The sequence below is a fragment of the Macaca nemestrina genome, chromosome 1, assembly GCF_043159975.1.
Source record: "Macaca nemestrina isolate mMacNem1 chromosome 1, mMacNem.hap1, whole genome shotgun sequence".
Taxonomy (NCBI): Eukaryota; Metazoa; Chordata; class Mammalia; order Primates; family Cercopithecidae; genus Macaca; species Macaca nemestrina.
The window spans coordinates 186430190-186447239 of NC_092125.1; the positions used below are offsets into that span (position 1 = coordinate 186430190).

Sequence of the window (17050 nt, forward strand, 5' to 3'; positions counted from 1 at the left end):
TTGCTGTCTTAAATTGTAAGACCTTATTCAACATTTATTGAATAATTATGGAAGAAGTAGCCAAACTAAGGAGACAATAGCACTTTCTTTAAGATTATTATTAAAAGCTACTTAGGAGTCTGAGGTGGGAGGATCACTTGGGCTCAAGAAGTCAAGGTGGGGAGCCATGATCATGCTACGCCAACTGCTCTCCAGCCTAAGTAATAGAGTGAAACCCTGCCTCAAAAAAAATAACGTTAAAAAACCTTGTTTGTTTTCCACTCTGGCCAAAGCTTTAATGAGGAACAGTCATTTAAAATTTTATCAAAATGTTTGTCTCTCCTAAAATACTGTTGTTATAACTATACAACCTGAAGTTTTTCCTTTTTGCCTTGGGTACTAAAAAAGCTAAGAAATGAGGCCAGGCACAGTGGCTCACGCTTGTAATCCCAGCACTTTGGGAGGCAGAGTGGGTGGATCACCTGAGGTCAGGAGTTTGAGACCATCCTGACCAATGTGGTGAAACCCCGTGTCTACTAAAAATACAAAAATTAGTTGGGCATACTGGCACGTGCCTGTAGTCCGAGCTACTGGGACGCTGAGGCTCAAGAATCCTTGAACTTTGGAGGCGCAGGTTGCTGTGAGCTGAAGTCGTGGCACTGTACTCCAGCCTTGAGTGACAGAGCGAGATGGTATCCACCCCGCCCCCAATCCCCTGCAAAAAAGAAAAGCTAAGAAATGGATTTTATTGCTCAGTGTCAACAGTTTTGTGTGTTTGCTCATCTTAAGTACAAAACAGATATTAATTCCATGCCACAACTCAGGTGTACAAAAGAATGTAACTTAAAAAAATTAGTAATTGAAATTAATATCTATTTTAAGCCCCTATTTATTCTACTGGATTATAGACACCAAATTTCACCTAATTCAAGGTTTCTTTATTTCCTTGTCTCTGGGGTTATATGTAATATAGAGGGGACCAGTGGTATGCCAGTACTGGTGATATGGGGTGACATGATTCTCATCCATCTGTCTATAATCTGCTGAGGTGTTTTCATTTGCATCTGGTGTTTGTCAGATTTGTGCAAGTTCCTGCTGCAACTTTTGACCCTATTCAGGCCACTGGATTTCTTGTTTCCTGTCCATGCTGCACTGAGCGCTTTGGAATATCATTATATATCTCAAGCTGTCTTGGGTGTCGGAGAAGAGCTTTGTGGGGCTGTCGGAGACACATTTCTGCTTAGACATAATCATGTAGACATTCTGACTGCTTCATTGTAATACCTTGTACAGAAAGAACTCTGTGAAGATCTGCCTCTTCAGACAATCAGAGTTTAGGGCAAAAGGTCTCTTCTGCTGTTTGATTTTCAAATCTGCCTTGGAGTTTCTGTTGTTCTTCCTGCTAGGTAGGATTCAACTTGTATGAAACAGAATGCAGGATGCTTTTTTAGAGATCCCATTAATCCTGAGTGCTGTTAGCTTCATTCTGGCTTTTCTTTTCCCTAACGCATCCTATTGAGACTTTGTCTAGTGTAGGATGTGAAAAAGCCTGATGCATATAGTATTCCAAATCTTTAGTCTTAAACACTAATTTCAGCTTTTAAAACTCGGTACCAGCACTCAGAAACTTTTTGTTTTGCCAGGGCATGCCATCTGTGATACAATGAGTATTCCTGACTCAATGGGAGGGTAGTACATTGATTTCTGAAAGTATTTTCCCATCACAAATATAAGTACATAGGAAAATATAATTCCTTATTTGGTTTTCCTTTGTAATACAGAGGGTTTGTAATATAGTGTGTTTAATACCTTTAATACTAGATTATAAATTTTTTGACAGCAAGTACTGTGTCTTATTTGTTTCTATATTTATCAAAGTGATCAACTAGAGGGTGCCCAGTGACTTGATTTATTGTGACATTAACAATACAAGGTTAAACTTGCCATGATCAGGTAAATAGGGTAGTTTATTAAGGCTGGCTGGGCCAGCTTCCCTAGTCAACTAACACTGGCCTGAAATATAAAATAATTTGTGGTTGTCAGATACTAAATTAAATGATCTGAGTACTACTGCAACTTATTAAAGGACTTTATTCAATTTTAGAAGAAGAAAGAATACTGGATTACCGAAGGCTTTTCTGGTCTCCCCTTCTATTCTTTAGGTCTTCCCAAAAGTTATCTCCTGGGAAAATGCCAATACGTGATCACAACTCTGGTGTTGAAGATGAAGATTTTTCTCCAAGACCAATTCCTAGTCCTCATCCAGTGAGTCAGAAGGTATTACTGATTTTAAAATGCATTCACTTTTGTGGTTAGAGACCTAAGTCTCTTCATGGTTAAAACACTAAATAATACTACTTGAAACCTAAGTATCATTCTTAGATATATCTAGCTATTTCTGTCTCTATGGTTATATCTATATAGAGAGATATAAGTATTTCACAGTTATATGTAATAATTCGTGTTATATGTAATGATATATACATATATACATATGTGTAATATCTATGTAATAAGCATGTATTTCTTCCTAGAGTAAACTGAGACATAGATTAGTTAAGTTGCCTACCCAAGATCACACAACTAGTAAGTAGTAAAGCTGGGATTCTAATTCAGGAGGTTTGGTTTTAGAATCTGGTGCTTTTAATAACCATATAGACTCAACATTGTATACTATCACTAGAGCTTGACGTTGGATTTTATCACTATATTCTGAGAAAACATTATACTTGATTTCAGAGATTAATTGCTAAAATTCTTGTCATAATTTTTTGATTGCTACCAACCTGTGGGTTATTTTAGAATTGTTGTTTAATTGGTGTAATTACTTATTTTAGAAGAAAAAGTAATGGGAAGGATTTTTTAAAGTTAATATCAAATTATAACCAAAATCATCACGGCGAGTATTTTGTTTACTCTTAGTTGATATCAACAGAAGGGATAACAGTGAGTGACTTCTTAGTGGAGAAATATTCTGACATATTTATTGGAAGATTTTACTATTTAAGGTACATAAACATTTGCTACTAGATCTGTGAAGACATTCTGCTGTGACAATTTTTTGTAGAGAGGATTTAAAAAGTTGTATAAAACAGTTTCTCATATTATGTTCTGTGATCTTAGCAGTGTTAGTGTTTTAATAAAAAGAGTTCCATTAAGTAAGTTTGGGAAGTGTTTAGTTTTGTTCTTTTAGGGCAAGGACCTTGTTTATTTTGCTTACAATTGTATTCCTAGTGCTTAGCACATAAAACATGCCCAGAAAAAAATTGCTGATGGTCTAAATAAAGAATGAACACTTGTTAATATGTAATTAGATATAATTTGGGAAATACTGGTCTGAGGAAAGTAAAGTATACATTTTCTCCTAAAACCTTTTTTTTCTATTTCTTTCTTACTTGTAGATTTCTAAGATCCAACCATCAGTTCCTGAACTTTCACTTGTGTTGGATGGCAATTTCGTAGAATCAAACCCTCTGCCTACTCCATTGGAAATGGTGAATAATGAAAATCCTCCTTTGATTAACCACTCGGAACACTTGAAGCCTTTGCAACCCCAGCTTTATGATAAGAAACACAGTCCAGAAGTTGAAGCTGGAAAGCCTTCCTTGAGAGGAATACCAAATCAGTTAAACCAGGATAAACCAGCTCTTTTGAGACAGTGCAAATTAAGACAGCCACCTGCCTGTAAGAAAGGGAACCCCCATAGTAGGAACACTGTTAAACCATCTTCTCATAATGGAACATCTCCTGATATATTTGAAAAGCTCCAAACAGTTTCTGCTGGAAATGTACAAAATGAAGAGTATCCTATAAGACCCTCCAAACTTAATTCTAGGCAGTCTTCTCTTGCCCCGCAGTCCCAACCACCCAATTTTGTTTTTTCACCCCATAATTCAGGAAGACCAATGGAACTTCAGATACCTACTCCCCCACCGCCATCTTACTGTTCCACAAGCATTTGCAGGTGTTGTCAGCATCATAGTCATATTCAATATAGCCCGCTAAATTCTTGGCAAGGAGCAAACACAGTTGGATCCATTCAAGATGTCCAGTCTGGAGCCCTTCAAAAGCATTCATTATTTCACCCAAGTGAATGTCCAGCTCTGAACTGTAATGCATTCTGTTCTTCAAGTAGTCCTATAACCTTGAGACCTCAGGGAGGTATGGACAGTTGTTCTCCCCACAGCAATATAGAACCATCGCCTGTGGTAAGACTACCTTCACATATGGACTCATGTAACCCACAGCTTTGCACAGTGTGCATGCACACACCCAAGACTGAATCAGATAATGGAATGATGGGACTATCTCCAGATGCATATCGGTTTCTCACAGAACAAGACAGACAGCTGAGACTACTTCAGGCACAGGTTTGCTTTGTGCTTTCCTAGTTCTATTAAATTCTTGGTATTATGATTTCTTAAAAACTGGCACCTCTCCTCCATAATGACGTTTTATAGAATTATAGAATGTCAGAATTAGAAAGGACCTTGGAAACTGAATTCTAGGCTCTCTTGTTTTACAGGTAAGTAAAATGAGGATTAGAGAGAATAATTTAACCCAATGCCACATTGCTAGTTAGTAGTAGAACCATCTTATGCATATCCTAACCTACAATAGAATTGTATTTTTCTTTTATTTTTTTGCCTCTAATGAAAAGTCTCTTATAATTAAACCTTTATATACAGCTGAATATAAAGTCTGGACAGTGGCTTCTGCTTCATCTCTAGTTTGTCAACCCTATATAACGCTTAGCCAGTCTGCCCTTAAACAAATAGTTGGAACCTTTCTGTATATCTATACTGGACTTACTCTACTTCTTGTATTCTGAAACGTTCCCTTTCTTCAGAACCTCTCTTGCAGAGTTCTTAGTCTTTTTTTTTTTTTTTTTTTTTTTTTTTTGAGACAGAGTCTCTTCTGTTGCCCAGGCTGGAGTGCAGTGGCATGATCTCAGCTCACTGCAACCTCTGCCTCCCAGGTTCAAGCAATCCTCCTGCCTCAGCCCCACTAGGAGCTGGGATTACAGGCACACGCCACCATGCCTGGCTAGTTTTTGTATTTTTAGTAGAGATGGGGTTTTGCCATCTTGGTCAGGCTAGTCTCGATGGAGTTCTTTGTCTTAATTATATCCTTGCACAGTGTTTAGTGTGTAAGTGTTGTCTTTTTTTCTTCTTTCCTCACTGACGTCCTTCCTCCACATACCTACCCCAAAACAGTTGTTCTTTTCTTTCTCCCCAGCACCAGTGGGAACAACCTGAAATGTAGTTTTAATTTTTTTCTTGCTCCTATAACTATGCAAATACATGTATAATGTGCATATATACATATGATTTTATTTATTTATTTACTTATTTTTTGGATGAAGTCTCGTGCTGTCGCCCAGGCTGGAGTGCAGTGGCGCAATCTCGGCTCGCTGCAAGCTCCACTTCTGGGGTTCACGCCATTCTCCTGCCTCAGCCTCCCAAGTAACTGGGACTACAGGGGCCTGCTACCACGCCCGGCTAATGTTTTATATTTTTAGTAAAGAGGGGGTTTCACCATGTTAGCCAGGATGGTCTCGATCATCTGACCTCATGACCCACCTGCCTTGGCCTCCCAAAGTGCTGGGATTACAGGCGTGAACCACTGCGCCCGGCCATACATGATTTTAAAAAAAATCTTTGTTTCATAAAATTTGATAAAATTGCATTTTATCAAAAAAAAAGACAATGACATTTTTCAAATCAGTGAAAACGCTTTGGATAGGAACACCTGAGAAGAATTTAGCTCTGCTGTTTTTTTAAATGTAGGTAAATTTGAAATTGTAAAGTATAATTTTTTTTTAATTTTAATTTTTTTTTTAGTGAAGAGATCTTACTATATTACCCAGACTGGTCTCGAACTCCTTGGCTCAAGCGATCTTTCTGCTTTGACCTCCCAGAGTGCTGGGATTATAGGTGTGAGTCACCACTCCCAGATAATGTAAAATATAAATTGGATTTTAACATTATAAACACTTAGCAAAAATTTGAATATACCTAAATATTTTTACGTTGAAAATAATTATTGGTCACTTATTTCCTGTCGTGTCCAAAAAAAGGCTAATCAGAGGCTAAAAGGACCCATTATGCTATTTAGAAATCTTAGTTACTTGGAATTTGTATACTTAAAATGTAATATTACAGATCACAGGCCCTGGTCTAGACTATCTGAATCATTATATTTAGAAAATATGAAATATACGGAAAATGCTTCTGTGTGTAAATACACATAGTATTTTCCTTATATATATATATATATATGAACTTACATTTTTTTTAGGTACTGCTTTTTTAAAAGTATCTTATACATTTTCTGTATAAGTATATATCGAACTCCCTTACCCTGCATGGGTTTCTATTATAATGATATATAATACATTTTCTAATTGTTCTCCTATTATTTCAACCATTTAAAGCTTCTGCTATTGCAAACAGTTCAGCACTGAACATTCCTATATTTGCATCTTACTACCTATGTGCAAGTATCTAGAAGTAAAACTGTGAAGCCAAAGGGCATAAACATTTTAAATGTTCAAAGATACCCAAATTTGTTCCTGTTCTAGTATTGCAAATCTCATTTTGGTATAAGGGTTAAGAGAGTGGGCTGTGGTACCAGACTCCTTGGATTCTAATCTAGTTTGTGGGTAGTGTAAGTTATATGATCTTGGACAAGTTACCTTACCTCATTGACTTCAGTTTTCTCACATACAAAATAGGGATATACATAAGTTGTATCGAGTTCTTTTTTTTTTTAATTTATTTTTTTCAGTTGTTTAACATATATGGCAAAGTTGTGTGGAGTTCTAAGGATTTGAATGAGTAACCAGATAAAGGTGTAAAGTATTGCTGACATATAGTTAGTACTCAATATGTGTTAACTATTACTATTATTACATTATTATTATCTTAGTTAATGGTATCACCTCTCATCTCGTCACTCAGGGAAAATTCTCAGGAGTCACAAACCCAGCTCTACTTTGTGGATATATCCTGAACTTAACTACTCTTTACTATCTTTCCCACTACTAACCTAATTCAAACCACTGTCTGATGACACCCTTACATACCACTTCCATCCAGTACTATCCCCTCATGTTCTCTATACTTGGAAACACCACACTATCTTTGTTTGTTTGTTTTTCCCACACCATCTTTAAAGCCCAGGTAAGATTGTAGCACTCTTGCTTAAAATCCTCCAGTGGATTTCCGTTGCAATTTGAATAAAATCCAGATGCTTTACTTTGGCCCTTAAAGCCCTTTGTGACTTGGCTTGTCTTTCTCTGCAAACTCATCTCTTATCACTGTCTTCTGTGTTCACTACCCTTTAGCTATGCACTAGTGCTTTTTTCTTTAACTTTTTATTCTTTAAAAATGCCAGAACATGTTTATACTTTAGGTTCTTCAGCTTTTGGTTCCCTTTGCCTGAAATAATCCTCCTGGGGCCCTTCTAATGGCTATTTCCTTCTCATCATTCAGGTCCTTAATCACGTTTTTCCTTTCTATTTGTGATAGAAAGTCAGCTCCAGGGAAGGAGCTCACATTCATCACTGTTTTCTTAGCACCTTGAATAGTACTTGATGTGTAATTGTTGCTTAATACATAGTTTGTTACCTGAATGAGTGAAAATGGCTGCTGGAAAGGCTATATCTATTTATTTATTTATTTTTCTAGATGAGATGAATTATGCCAGATTATACCAATCTAATATACCCAAACCATTTTTCCACATCCACATCTCCAACATTAGGCAAACTTAAATTATTACCAGTCTTAGAAGGTGGTTTTTTTTTGTTTTTTTGTTTTTGAGGTAGAGTTTCACTCTTTCACCCAGGCTGGAGTGATATGGCGCAGTCTGCACTCACTGCAACCACCACCTGCCCCCCGGGATTCAAGTGATTCTCCTGCCTCAGCCTCCCCAGTAGCTGGGATTATGGGCACCCACCACCACACTTGGTTAATTTTTGTATTTTTAATAGAGACAGGGGTTTCACCATGTTGTCCAAGCTGGTCTCGAACTCCTGACCTCAGGTGATCCACCTGCCTTGGCCTCCCAGAGTGCTATGATTACAGGTGTGAGCCACCATACCTGGCCTAGAAGTTGTTTTAATTTACATTATATTAACATATGTGGCCGGGCACGGTTGGCTCAAGCCTGTAATCCTAGCACTTTGGCAGGCCGAGACAGGCGGATCACGAGGTCAGGAGATCGAGATCATCCTGGCTAACGCGGTGAAACCCCGTCTCTACTAAATAAACACAAAAAACTAACCGGGCGAGGTGGCGGGCGCCTGTAGTGCCAGCTACTCGGGAGGCTGAGGCAGGAGAATGGCGTAAACCCGGGAGGCGGAGCTTGCAGCGAGCTGAGATCCGGCCACTGCACTCCAGCCTGGGCGACAGAGCGAGACTCCGTCTCAAAAAAAGAAAAAAAGAATATGTAATTGATTATTTTATTATTTATAAGAGTTCATTGTATATGAAGGAAATTGGTCCTTTATCATATATATGTATATGTATGTGATATTTCTTAGTCTTAAGTGTTTTGCATTTTAACCATTTGTTTTGTATAGAATATTGCAGTTTAGATACAGTTAAATAATGTAGGCCAGGTGCTGTGGCTCACACCTGTAGTCTCAGCACTTTGGGAGGCTGAGGCGGTTAGATCACCTGAGGTCAGGAGTTTGAGAGCAGCCTGGTCAAAATGGTGAAACCCCGTCTCTACTAAAAATGCAAAATTTACCTGGGCGTAGTAGCGAGCGCCTATAATCCCACTACTCAGGAGGCTGAGGCAGGAGAATCGCTTGAACCTGGGAGGCGGAAGTTGCAGTGAGCTGAGATTGCACCACTACACTCCAGCCTGGGCGACAGAGCGAGACTCTGTCTCAACAACAAAAAAAAAGTATCAGTCATTCTCTTTCTGGGTTTTATGTTTAGAAAAGCCTTCTTCCTTTCAAGATTATAAAAAATTTATTCTTGGCTGGGCACAGTGGCTCATGCCTGTAATCCCAGAACTTTGGAAGGCCAAGGTGGTTGGATCACTTGAGCCCAGGAATATGAGACCGGCCAGGGCAACATAGTGAGACTCCATCTCTACAAAAAATTAAAAATAAAAAAATAACTGACCATGGTGTTGTGCACCTGTAATCCCAGCTCCTTGGGAGACTGAAGCAGGAGGATTGCTTGAGCCCAGGAAGCTGAGGCTGCAGTGAGCCAAGACCGTGCCACTGTACTCTGGCCTAGGCAACAGAGTGAGATCCTGTCTCAAAAAATATATATATTTTATTTATTTATTTATTTTTGAGATGGAGTCTCGCTGTGTTGCCCAGGCTGGAGTGCAATGGTGCAATCTCGGCTAACTGCAAGCTCCACCTCCCGGGTTCACTCCATTCTCCTGCCTCAGCCTTCCCAGTAGCTGGGACCACAGGCGCCCGCCACCACGCCTGGCTAATTTTTTGTATTTTTAGTAGAGACGGGGTTTCACCGTGTTGGCCAGGATGGTCTCAATCTCCTGACCTCGTGATCCGCCCGCTTCAGCCTCCCAAAGTGCTGGGATTACAGGCGTGAGCCACCGCACCTGGCAAAAAAATCTTTTTAAGAAATTCTCCCTCTCCCTCCAGGATTATATTTGTTGCTTCTTTTTTATTTAGTAAGTTGTTTTTTTTTTTTAATCAGATGACTGGCCTCATATATTTATTTAGTAAATACATATCTTTTTATGAATGATTTAGAGATGCTTTTTGTTGTTGTTGTTGAGACAGGGTCTTGCTCTGTCGCCCAGGCTGGAGGGCACTGGTGTGATCTCGGTTCACTGCAACCTCCGCCTCCTGGGTGCAAGTGCTTCTCTTGCCTTTACCACCTGAGTAGCTGGGATTGCAGCCGTGCACCCCCACGCCCAGCTAATTTTTGTGTTTTTAGTAGAGACAGGGTTTCACCATGTTGGCTAGACTGGTCTTGAACTCCTGACCTCAGGTAGTCCACCTGCCTTGGCCTCCCAAAGTGCTGAGATTACAGGCATGAGCCACCGCACCCAGCGAGAGATGCATTTTTTATTGTATGATGAAAGTATCATATGTTTGCATCTATTTCTGAACTATATTCTGCTCCACTGATGTGCCTGCCCCACCACTACTAGTTACCATTTGATTTAATCACCCACAGCTTTATATTTCAATATTCCAACTTCAGTGGCTTTTTTTTTTTTTTTTCTAATGGAGAAGATGCAGCTTGAGGAGAGAAACTTTGAAAAATAACACTGAAGTCCTGCCAGATGATCCTTAAAAGTTCTGAGAAAGAGTCCAGGCGTGGTGGCTCACGCCTGTAATCCAGCACTTTGGGAGGCCAAGGTGGGCGGATCACCAGGTCAGGAGATCGAGACCATCCTGGCTAACATGGTGAAACCCGGTCTTTACTAAAAAAATAGAAAAAATTAGCCGGACGTGATGGCTGGTGCCTGTAGTCCCAGCTACTTGGGAGGCTGAGGCAGGAGAATGGCGTGAACCTGGGAGGCGGAGCTTACAGTGAGCCGAGATGTGCCACTGCACTCCAGCCTGGGCGACAGGGTGAGACTCCATCTCAAAAAAACAAAAAAGAAAAGGTTTGAGAAAGAAAGAATATTAGCTATTTCAAATGTTAAAATGTACTACAGAATTCTAGTGATTAATGTTTTAAAAACACTAGGTGATCAATTTTAGGACCTGAGTGTGTGTAATGTCTTTTATTGTGCATTTCCTATGTGATTTCTCTACACCTCACTTTTCTCATCTATGAAATAGGAAAAATTATCAGTATTATCTGCAGATTTAAGGGTTAAATGAGTGTGTGTGTATGTATGTATGTAAAGTGCTTAGTATGGGATCTAGCTATAGTAAGTACACAACAAATTATAACTGTTTCATTTATCTCTTTTAACAACCTTAGTTTTAGGTGATATTGAAGCTCATAGTGGTTAACTTTTCCAGAAGGTAGCAGGGTAGGATTTAAACTTATAACCATATGATACCAAAGCCCGTACTCCAAACCACTATAAATACACATGCCATTTTATACTATTAGCGCAGTTTATATTTCTACTGACCTTAATAATTGATTGATGATACTGATTTTCCTATATTAATAAGGTTAATCCACTAAAATTAATTATATTGAGCACAGTAGTGCCATTTGTAGAGAAGCAGAAAATCATAGTGTTTACAAAGGGAGGCTCTTCCACTCCTAGTTACATAACCAACAGAAGTGAAAAAAATATGTCCTCACAAAAAGCTGTATATAAATGTCCATAGTAGCGTTATTCCTAATAGCCCAAAATGAAAACAACCTAAATGTCTGTCAACTGATGAGTGGAAAAGCACAATGTGACATATCCATATGAGGGAATGTTATTCAGCAATCAGAAGCAATAAAGTGTTAGTAAATGCTACAACATGGTTGAACCTTCAAAACATTATGCCAAGTGGTGAAAGAAGCCAGATACAAGGCCACAGTATGGTACTGTTTATATAAAATATCCAGAACAGGCAAATTCAGAGATAGAAATCATGTTAGACCATCAGGGGCTGGGAAGAAGGGCAATAGGGAGTGGCTGCTAATGGGTACAGAGTTTTGGGGGTTTGATGAAAGTGTTCTGGAATCAGATAGTGGTGATTGTTGCACACTGTGAGTATACCAAAAACCACTGAATTGTACACTTTAAAGCAGCTAATTTCATAGTATGTGAATTATATCTCAATTTAAAAAGGAAGAGGGGAGGCTTTTGGTGTTTGAACCTCAGCTTTCAGATTTGCTACTTGTTACATGACCTGTACAAGTAACTTAACTTTTTCCTTGCCTCAGATTTTCTTACTTGTAAAGAAAGGTTTAATTGTAGTATACTCTTCAGAGGATTGTTGTAAAAAATCATACATAAATGCCTGTAGTAATAGGGTCTTGCAAACAACAGGCGCTCAGTAACTGTTAGCCATTGTTATTAATATATCCAATTTCAACATGGCCAAACCTGGGCAATTCTGATTTACCTTTATAATAATCTTGTGTGATATGTTCAGTATTTGGTATATGGAATCAGAGTATACCTCCAATCTAACTTTTGATTTATAAGTGAAATAGGAATAGAATGTTAGTTTGAAATATTAACGATTCACACTTTTTTACATGAGTATCAACTTATGAATACTAAGCTAAACACCTTTATGTTTTGCTTTTAAATGTATACTTAAAAGGCTGAGGTGGACGGATTGCTTGAGGCCAGGAGTTCGAAACCAGCCTGGGCAACATGGCAAAACTCCGTCTCTACAAAACATGCGAAAATTAGCCAGGCATGGTGGTGCATGCCTGTAGTCCCAGCTACCCAGGAGGCTGAGGTGGGAGGATCGATTGAGCCCGGGAGGTTGAGGCTGCAGTAAGTCATGATTGCAGCATGGCTAGGTGACAGAGCAAGACCCTGTCTCAAAGAAAAAAAAAAGTATACTTAAAGTGCTTCTTAATTACTAGTGATAATGGCTTTCTATATTGAATAGGTTTCATGGTATGGTCTAGTTGAAATGTGAGAAAATAGACTTGAAAGTCAGTTTCTTATAACTAGGGCGCTTTGTAATTCATTATTAAACTGCAGCCAGTTTTGTTGATTACTTCCCTGTCAGTTTAAAGTATGTTTTTAATTGATACAGATTCAGCGTTTGTTGGAAGCACAGTCTCTGACGCCCTGTTCCCCTAAGACAACCACAGTTGAAGACACAGTGCAAGCTGGAAGACAAATGGAGTTGGTTTCCCTGGAAGCACAGTCTTCCCCTGGCTTGCACATGAGAAAAAGTGTAAGCATTGCTGTGAGCACAGGTGATTTCAGTTTTTTTTAATTTGTAAGGAAATTTTTAAAAATGCTTTTCATATCCGGTTTTTGAATTTTATGTTCAAATTGGTGCACAGTGCAATAAGACCAAAACCAAGGTGATGAGCGTATGACTTAAGTTTTTGTGTAATTTTAGTTTTTGTGAAATAAAACTACACCTGCAAACATGCAAACATGATATATTGTTTGGTTTTGCTACTTTTCTAGACTGGACCGAATTCTTTTTTTTTTTTTTTTTGAGACAGAGTCTCCCTCTGTTCTCCAAGTGAGAGTGCAGTGTGGTGCACTCTCAGCTCACTGCAACCTCCACATCCTAGGTTCAAGCAGTCCTCCTGTCTCAGCCTCCCAAAGTGTTGGGATTACAGGCGTGAGCCACTGTGTCCAGCCAGTCTTGGTTGTATTAATTTATTTTCATAAAATCACCCAAGTATATCCTCAGCGTAGAAACCATTTTGACTAGGATTTACTTTTTTTTTTTTTTTTTTTTGAGACGGAGTCTCACTCCGTCACACAAGCTGGAGTGCAATAGCATAGTCTTGGCTCACTGCAGCCTCCGCCTCCTGGGTTCAAGTGATTCTCCCGAGTAGCTGGGACTACAGTTGCGTGCCACCACACCCAGCTAATTTTTGTATTTTTAGTAGAGATGGGGTTTCACTATGTTGGCCAGGCTGGTCTCCACTTCCTGACCTCGTGATCCGCCCGCCTCAGCCTCCCAAAGTGCTGGGATTATAGGCGTGAGCCACTGCGCCCAGGCTACTTTTTGGTTTTAACCATGTATTTAAACCCTTATGTATTAGCAATATTCCTCAAATTATAGAATGCCTATGGCTCGTGGTACAAAAGATGATTTAGGGTGTTGTATACATTAATATTTATATTTTGTAAATACATCTTTTCCAATACTTATCAAATCTGTGATTTTACAGAAATAATGAGGCTCAGTAAAAAAAACGAGTTAATTTAAAGAAAGAGAGTAAGTAAACAATATTACGTGCAAGTAGCTCTGAAGATAGGTGTAAGTGGTTCATAAAGATTGAGAAATAGGCTGGGCAAAGTGGCTCACGCCTATAATGTCTGCACTTTGGGAGGTCAAGGCAGGTGGACTGCTTGATGCCAGGAGTTTGAGACCAGCCTGGTCAACATGATGAAGCCCCATCTTTAAAAAAAATACAAAAATTAGCCACATATGGTGGTGCACACCTGTAGTCCCAGCTACTCAGGAAGCTGAGGTGGGAGGATCACCTGAGCCCAGGGACGTTGAGGCTGCAGTGAGCCATGATTGTGTCACTGTACTCCAGCCTGTGCAACAAAATGACACTCTGTCTCAAAAGAAAAAAAAAGATTGGGAAATATTTGATTTTTTTTTAAATACCTGCCTGATATTATAGATATTAAACATGTCTGATGCATCACCAATATAGTCTCTTAAATATTGCATTTAAGTATCAAAATCAGAGAACCTAGGGATTTGTATTTTATATATTATCTCATATTATTCAGAGCAGCAGTTTTCAACATACACACCCCACCCCACAGATCATATTCAGAACCTTAATATGTAAAACAAATCATTTCAGAGCCACCCTCCTTGAAAAAGCAGAACCCAGAATGTGCCCTTCCATCCCACCCATCCCCCAGTTTTTTGTCTTTCTGTCTTCCACCTACCTCTTCCTGGCATTTCTGAAGAAATATAATCTAAAAACTTAGTTCTAAGTAATTGTGTGTGTATGTGTGTGTGTGTATATATATATACATTTTTTTTTTTGAAGCAAAGTCTCACTGTGTTGCCCAGGCTGGAATGCAGTAGCACAATCACAGCTCATTGCAGCATCGACCTCCTAGGCTCAAGTGATCTTCCACCTCTGCCTCCAAGTAGATGGGACTATAGGCACACCACCACACCTGGCTAATTTTTTTGTTATTTTTTTTTGTAGAGACAGGATTTCTCCATGTTGCCCAGGCTGGTCTTGAACTCCTGAGCTCAAGTGATCCTCCCGCCTCTGCCTCTCAAAGTGTTGAAATTGCAGGCATGAGCCATTGCACCTGGCCAATATGGCTATTCTTAACAAAGGTTTGGCAGAGTATTATTTTTAAAGTTGAATGTTTGTTTCAGTATCTTAAATTATTTAACCTCCAGGTGCTAGCTTGTTTTGGAATGCAGCTGGTGAGGATCAAGAGCCTGACTCTCAACTGAAGCAAGATGATACCAAAATTTCCAGTGAGGACATGAATTTTTCTGTTGATATTAATAATGAAGTCACAAGTCTTCCAGGTAGTGCATCTTCATTAAAAGCAGTTGATATTCCCAGTTTTGAAGAGAGCAACATTGCTGTGGAAGAAGAATTTAACCAGCCACTTTCTGTATCCAAGTAAGGTCTCTTTGATTTAGTCTTTCATCCTACTTTGAAAAAAAAAATTTTAATAGACAAATAATAATTGTATATATTTGTGGGGCACAATGTTTAGATGCATGTTTACAGTGTGGAATGATTAAATCAGACCAACAAATCTGTCACTTCACATACTTAACTGTTTCTGTGGTAAAAACATTTAAAATCTACTATTAGCAATTTTGAAATATACAATGCATTATTATTCATTACAGCTGCCGTTCTGTTCAGGTTTTTTTTTTGTTTTTAATTCTAATTTCTTTGAAGTCTTCTAACTCAGAAATGATTTATTTTCTAACTGATGTTTTCATTTATGTCTTTACTTGATATGATTTCTATGTAACTGTCAACTGTGAGCCTTCTAGAACCATTTCCAGATGTCAGTCATTGGCTATATTAACAGTCTGGATCAATCAGAAATCGGAAGAAAACTTCAAAAATACACAAAATTGGACTCCAGCCTGGGTGACAGAGCGAGACTCCGTCTCAAAAAAAAACACAAGCTCAGGCCTCACCCTAGAGTTTCTGATAATATTAGGTTCCAGATAGAGATGGAGAAATTTTTTTTTTTTTTGATGGAGGCTCTCTGTCGCCCAGGCTGGAGTGCAGTGGCGCGATCTTGGCTCACTGCAAGCTCCGCCTCCCGGGTTCACACCATTCTCCTGCCTCAGCCTCCCGAGTAGCTGGGACTACAGGTGCCCACCACCAAGCCCAGCTAATTTTGTTTTTGTATTTTTAGTAGATACGGGGTTTCACTGTGTTAGCCAGTATGGTCTCGATCTCCTGACCTGGTGATCTGCCCACCTCAGCCTCCCAAAGTGCTGGGATTACAGGCGTGAGCCACCACACCCAGCCAAGAAATTTCTTTTCTTTATTTTATTTTATTTATGTATTTATTTTTGAGATGGAGTTTTGCTCTTGTTGCTCAGGCTGGAGTGCAATGGTGCGATCTTGGCTCACTGCAATCCCCGCCTCCTGGGTTCACGTGATTTTCCTGCCTCAACCTCCTGAGTAGCTGGGATTACAGGTGCCTGCCACCACACTGGGCTAATTTTGTTTGTATTTTTAGTAGAGATAGAGTTTCCCATGTTGGCCAGGCTGGTCGTGAACTCCTGACCTCAGGTGATCCACTAACCTTGGCCTCCTAAAGTGCTGGGATTACAGGCATGAGCCACTGTGCCCGGCCTATTTTATTTTATTTATTTTTTGAGACAGAGTCACCCAAGCTGGAGTGCAATGGCACTGTCTTGGCTCACTGCAACCTCTGCCTCCCAGGTTCAAGCCATTCTTGAGCCTCAGCCTCCCAAACAGCTGGGATTACAGGCGTATGCCACCACACCCAGCTAGTTTTTGTATTTTTGGTAGAGATGGGGCTTCCCATATTGGCCAGGCTGATCTCGAACTCCTGACCTCAGGTGATCCACCTGCCTCAGCCTTCCAAAGTGCTGGGATTATAGGCATGAGCCACTGTGAGATGGGGAAATTTCTAAAGATTCTCCATATTGCAATTATATATAAAAGAGTCTATTTTTGAGAGATAGAACCTGAATATTTGTATATGAAATGTTATCTGAGATTTACTTCAAATTAATTCTGTGAGAGAACGAAATGGCTAGGAGTATAAATGAAATAAGATAGACTATTTGTTGGTAATTTTTGAAGTTGATTGTATGTGGTGATTTGTAAAATAATTCTCTCGTGTTTGAAATTTTTCATTATGAAATTTTCCATTAAATAAGTATTCTAGACCAGGCTCAATGACTCATGCTTGTAATCCCAGCACTTTGGGAAGCTGAGGCAGGCGGATCACCTGAGGTCAGGAG

General features: G+C 39.3%; 1 protein-coding gene across 5 annotated transcripts in view; it reads left to right on the forward strand.

Moving 5' to 3' along the window:
* The window catches only part of LOC105494991 (STIL centriolar assembly protein), an 80705-nt gene that overhangs the window by 45041 nt on the left and 18614 nt on the right, over positions 1-17050 (forward strand). For all 5 annotated transcript variants that reach the window (XM_011764098.3, XM_071093507.1, XM_011764099.3 and 2 more), the window contains 4 exons: positions 2142-2256; positions 3381-4349; positions 12659-12824; positions 14975-15206. In XM_011764098.3, coding sequence (XP_011762400.2) covers positions 2142-2256; positions 3381-4349; positions 12659-12824; positions 14975-15206 — 1482 coding nt within the window. The remainder of the gene's footprint in view (positions 1-2141; positions 2257-3380; positions 4350-12658; positions 12825-14974; positions 15207-17050) is intronic.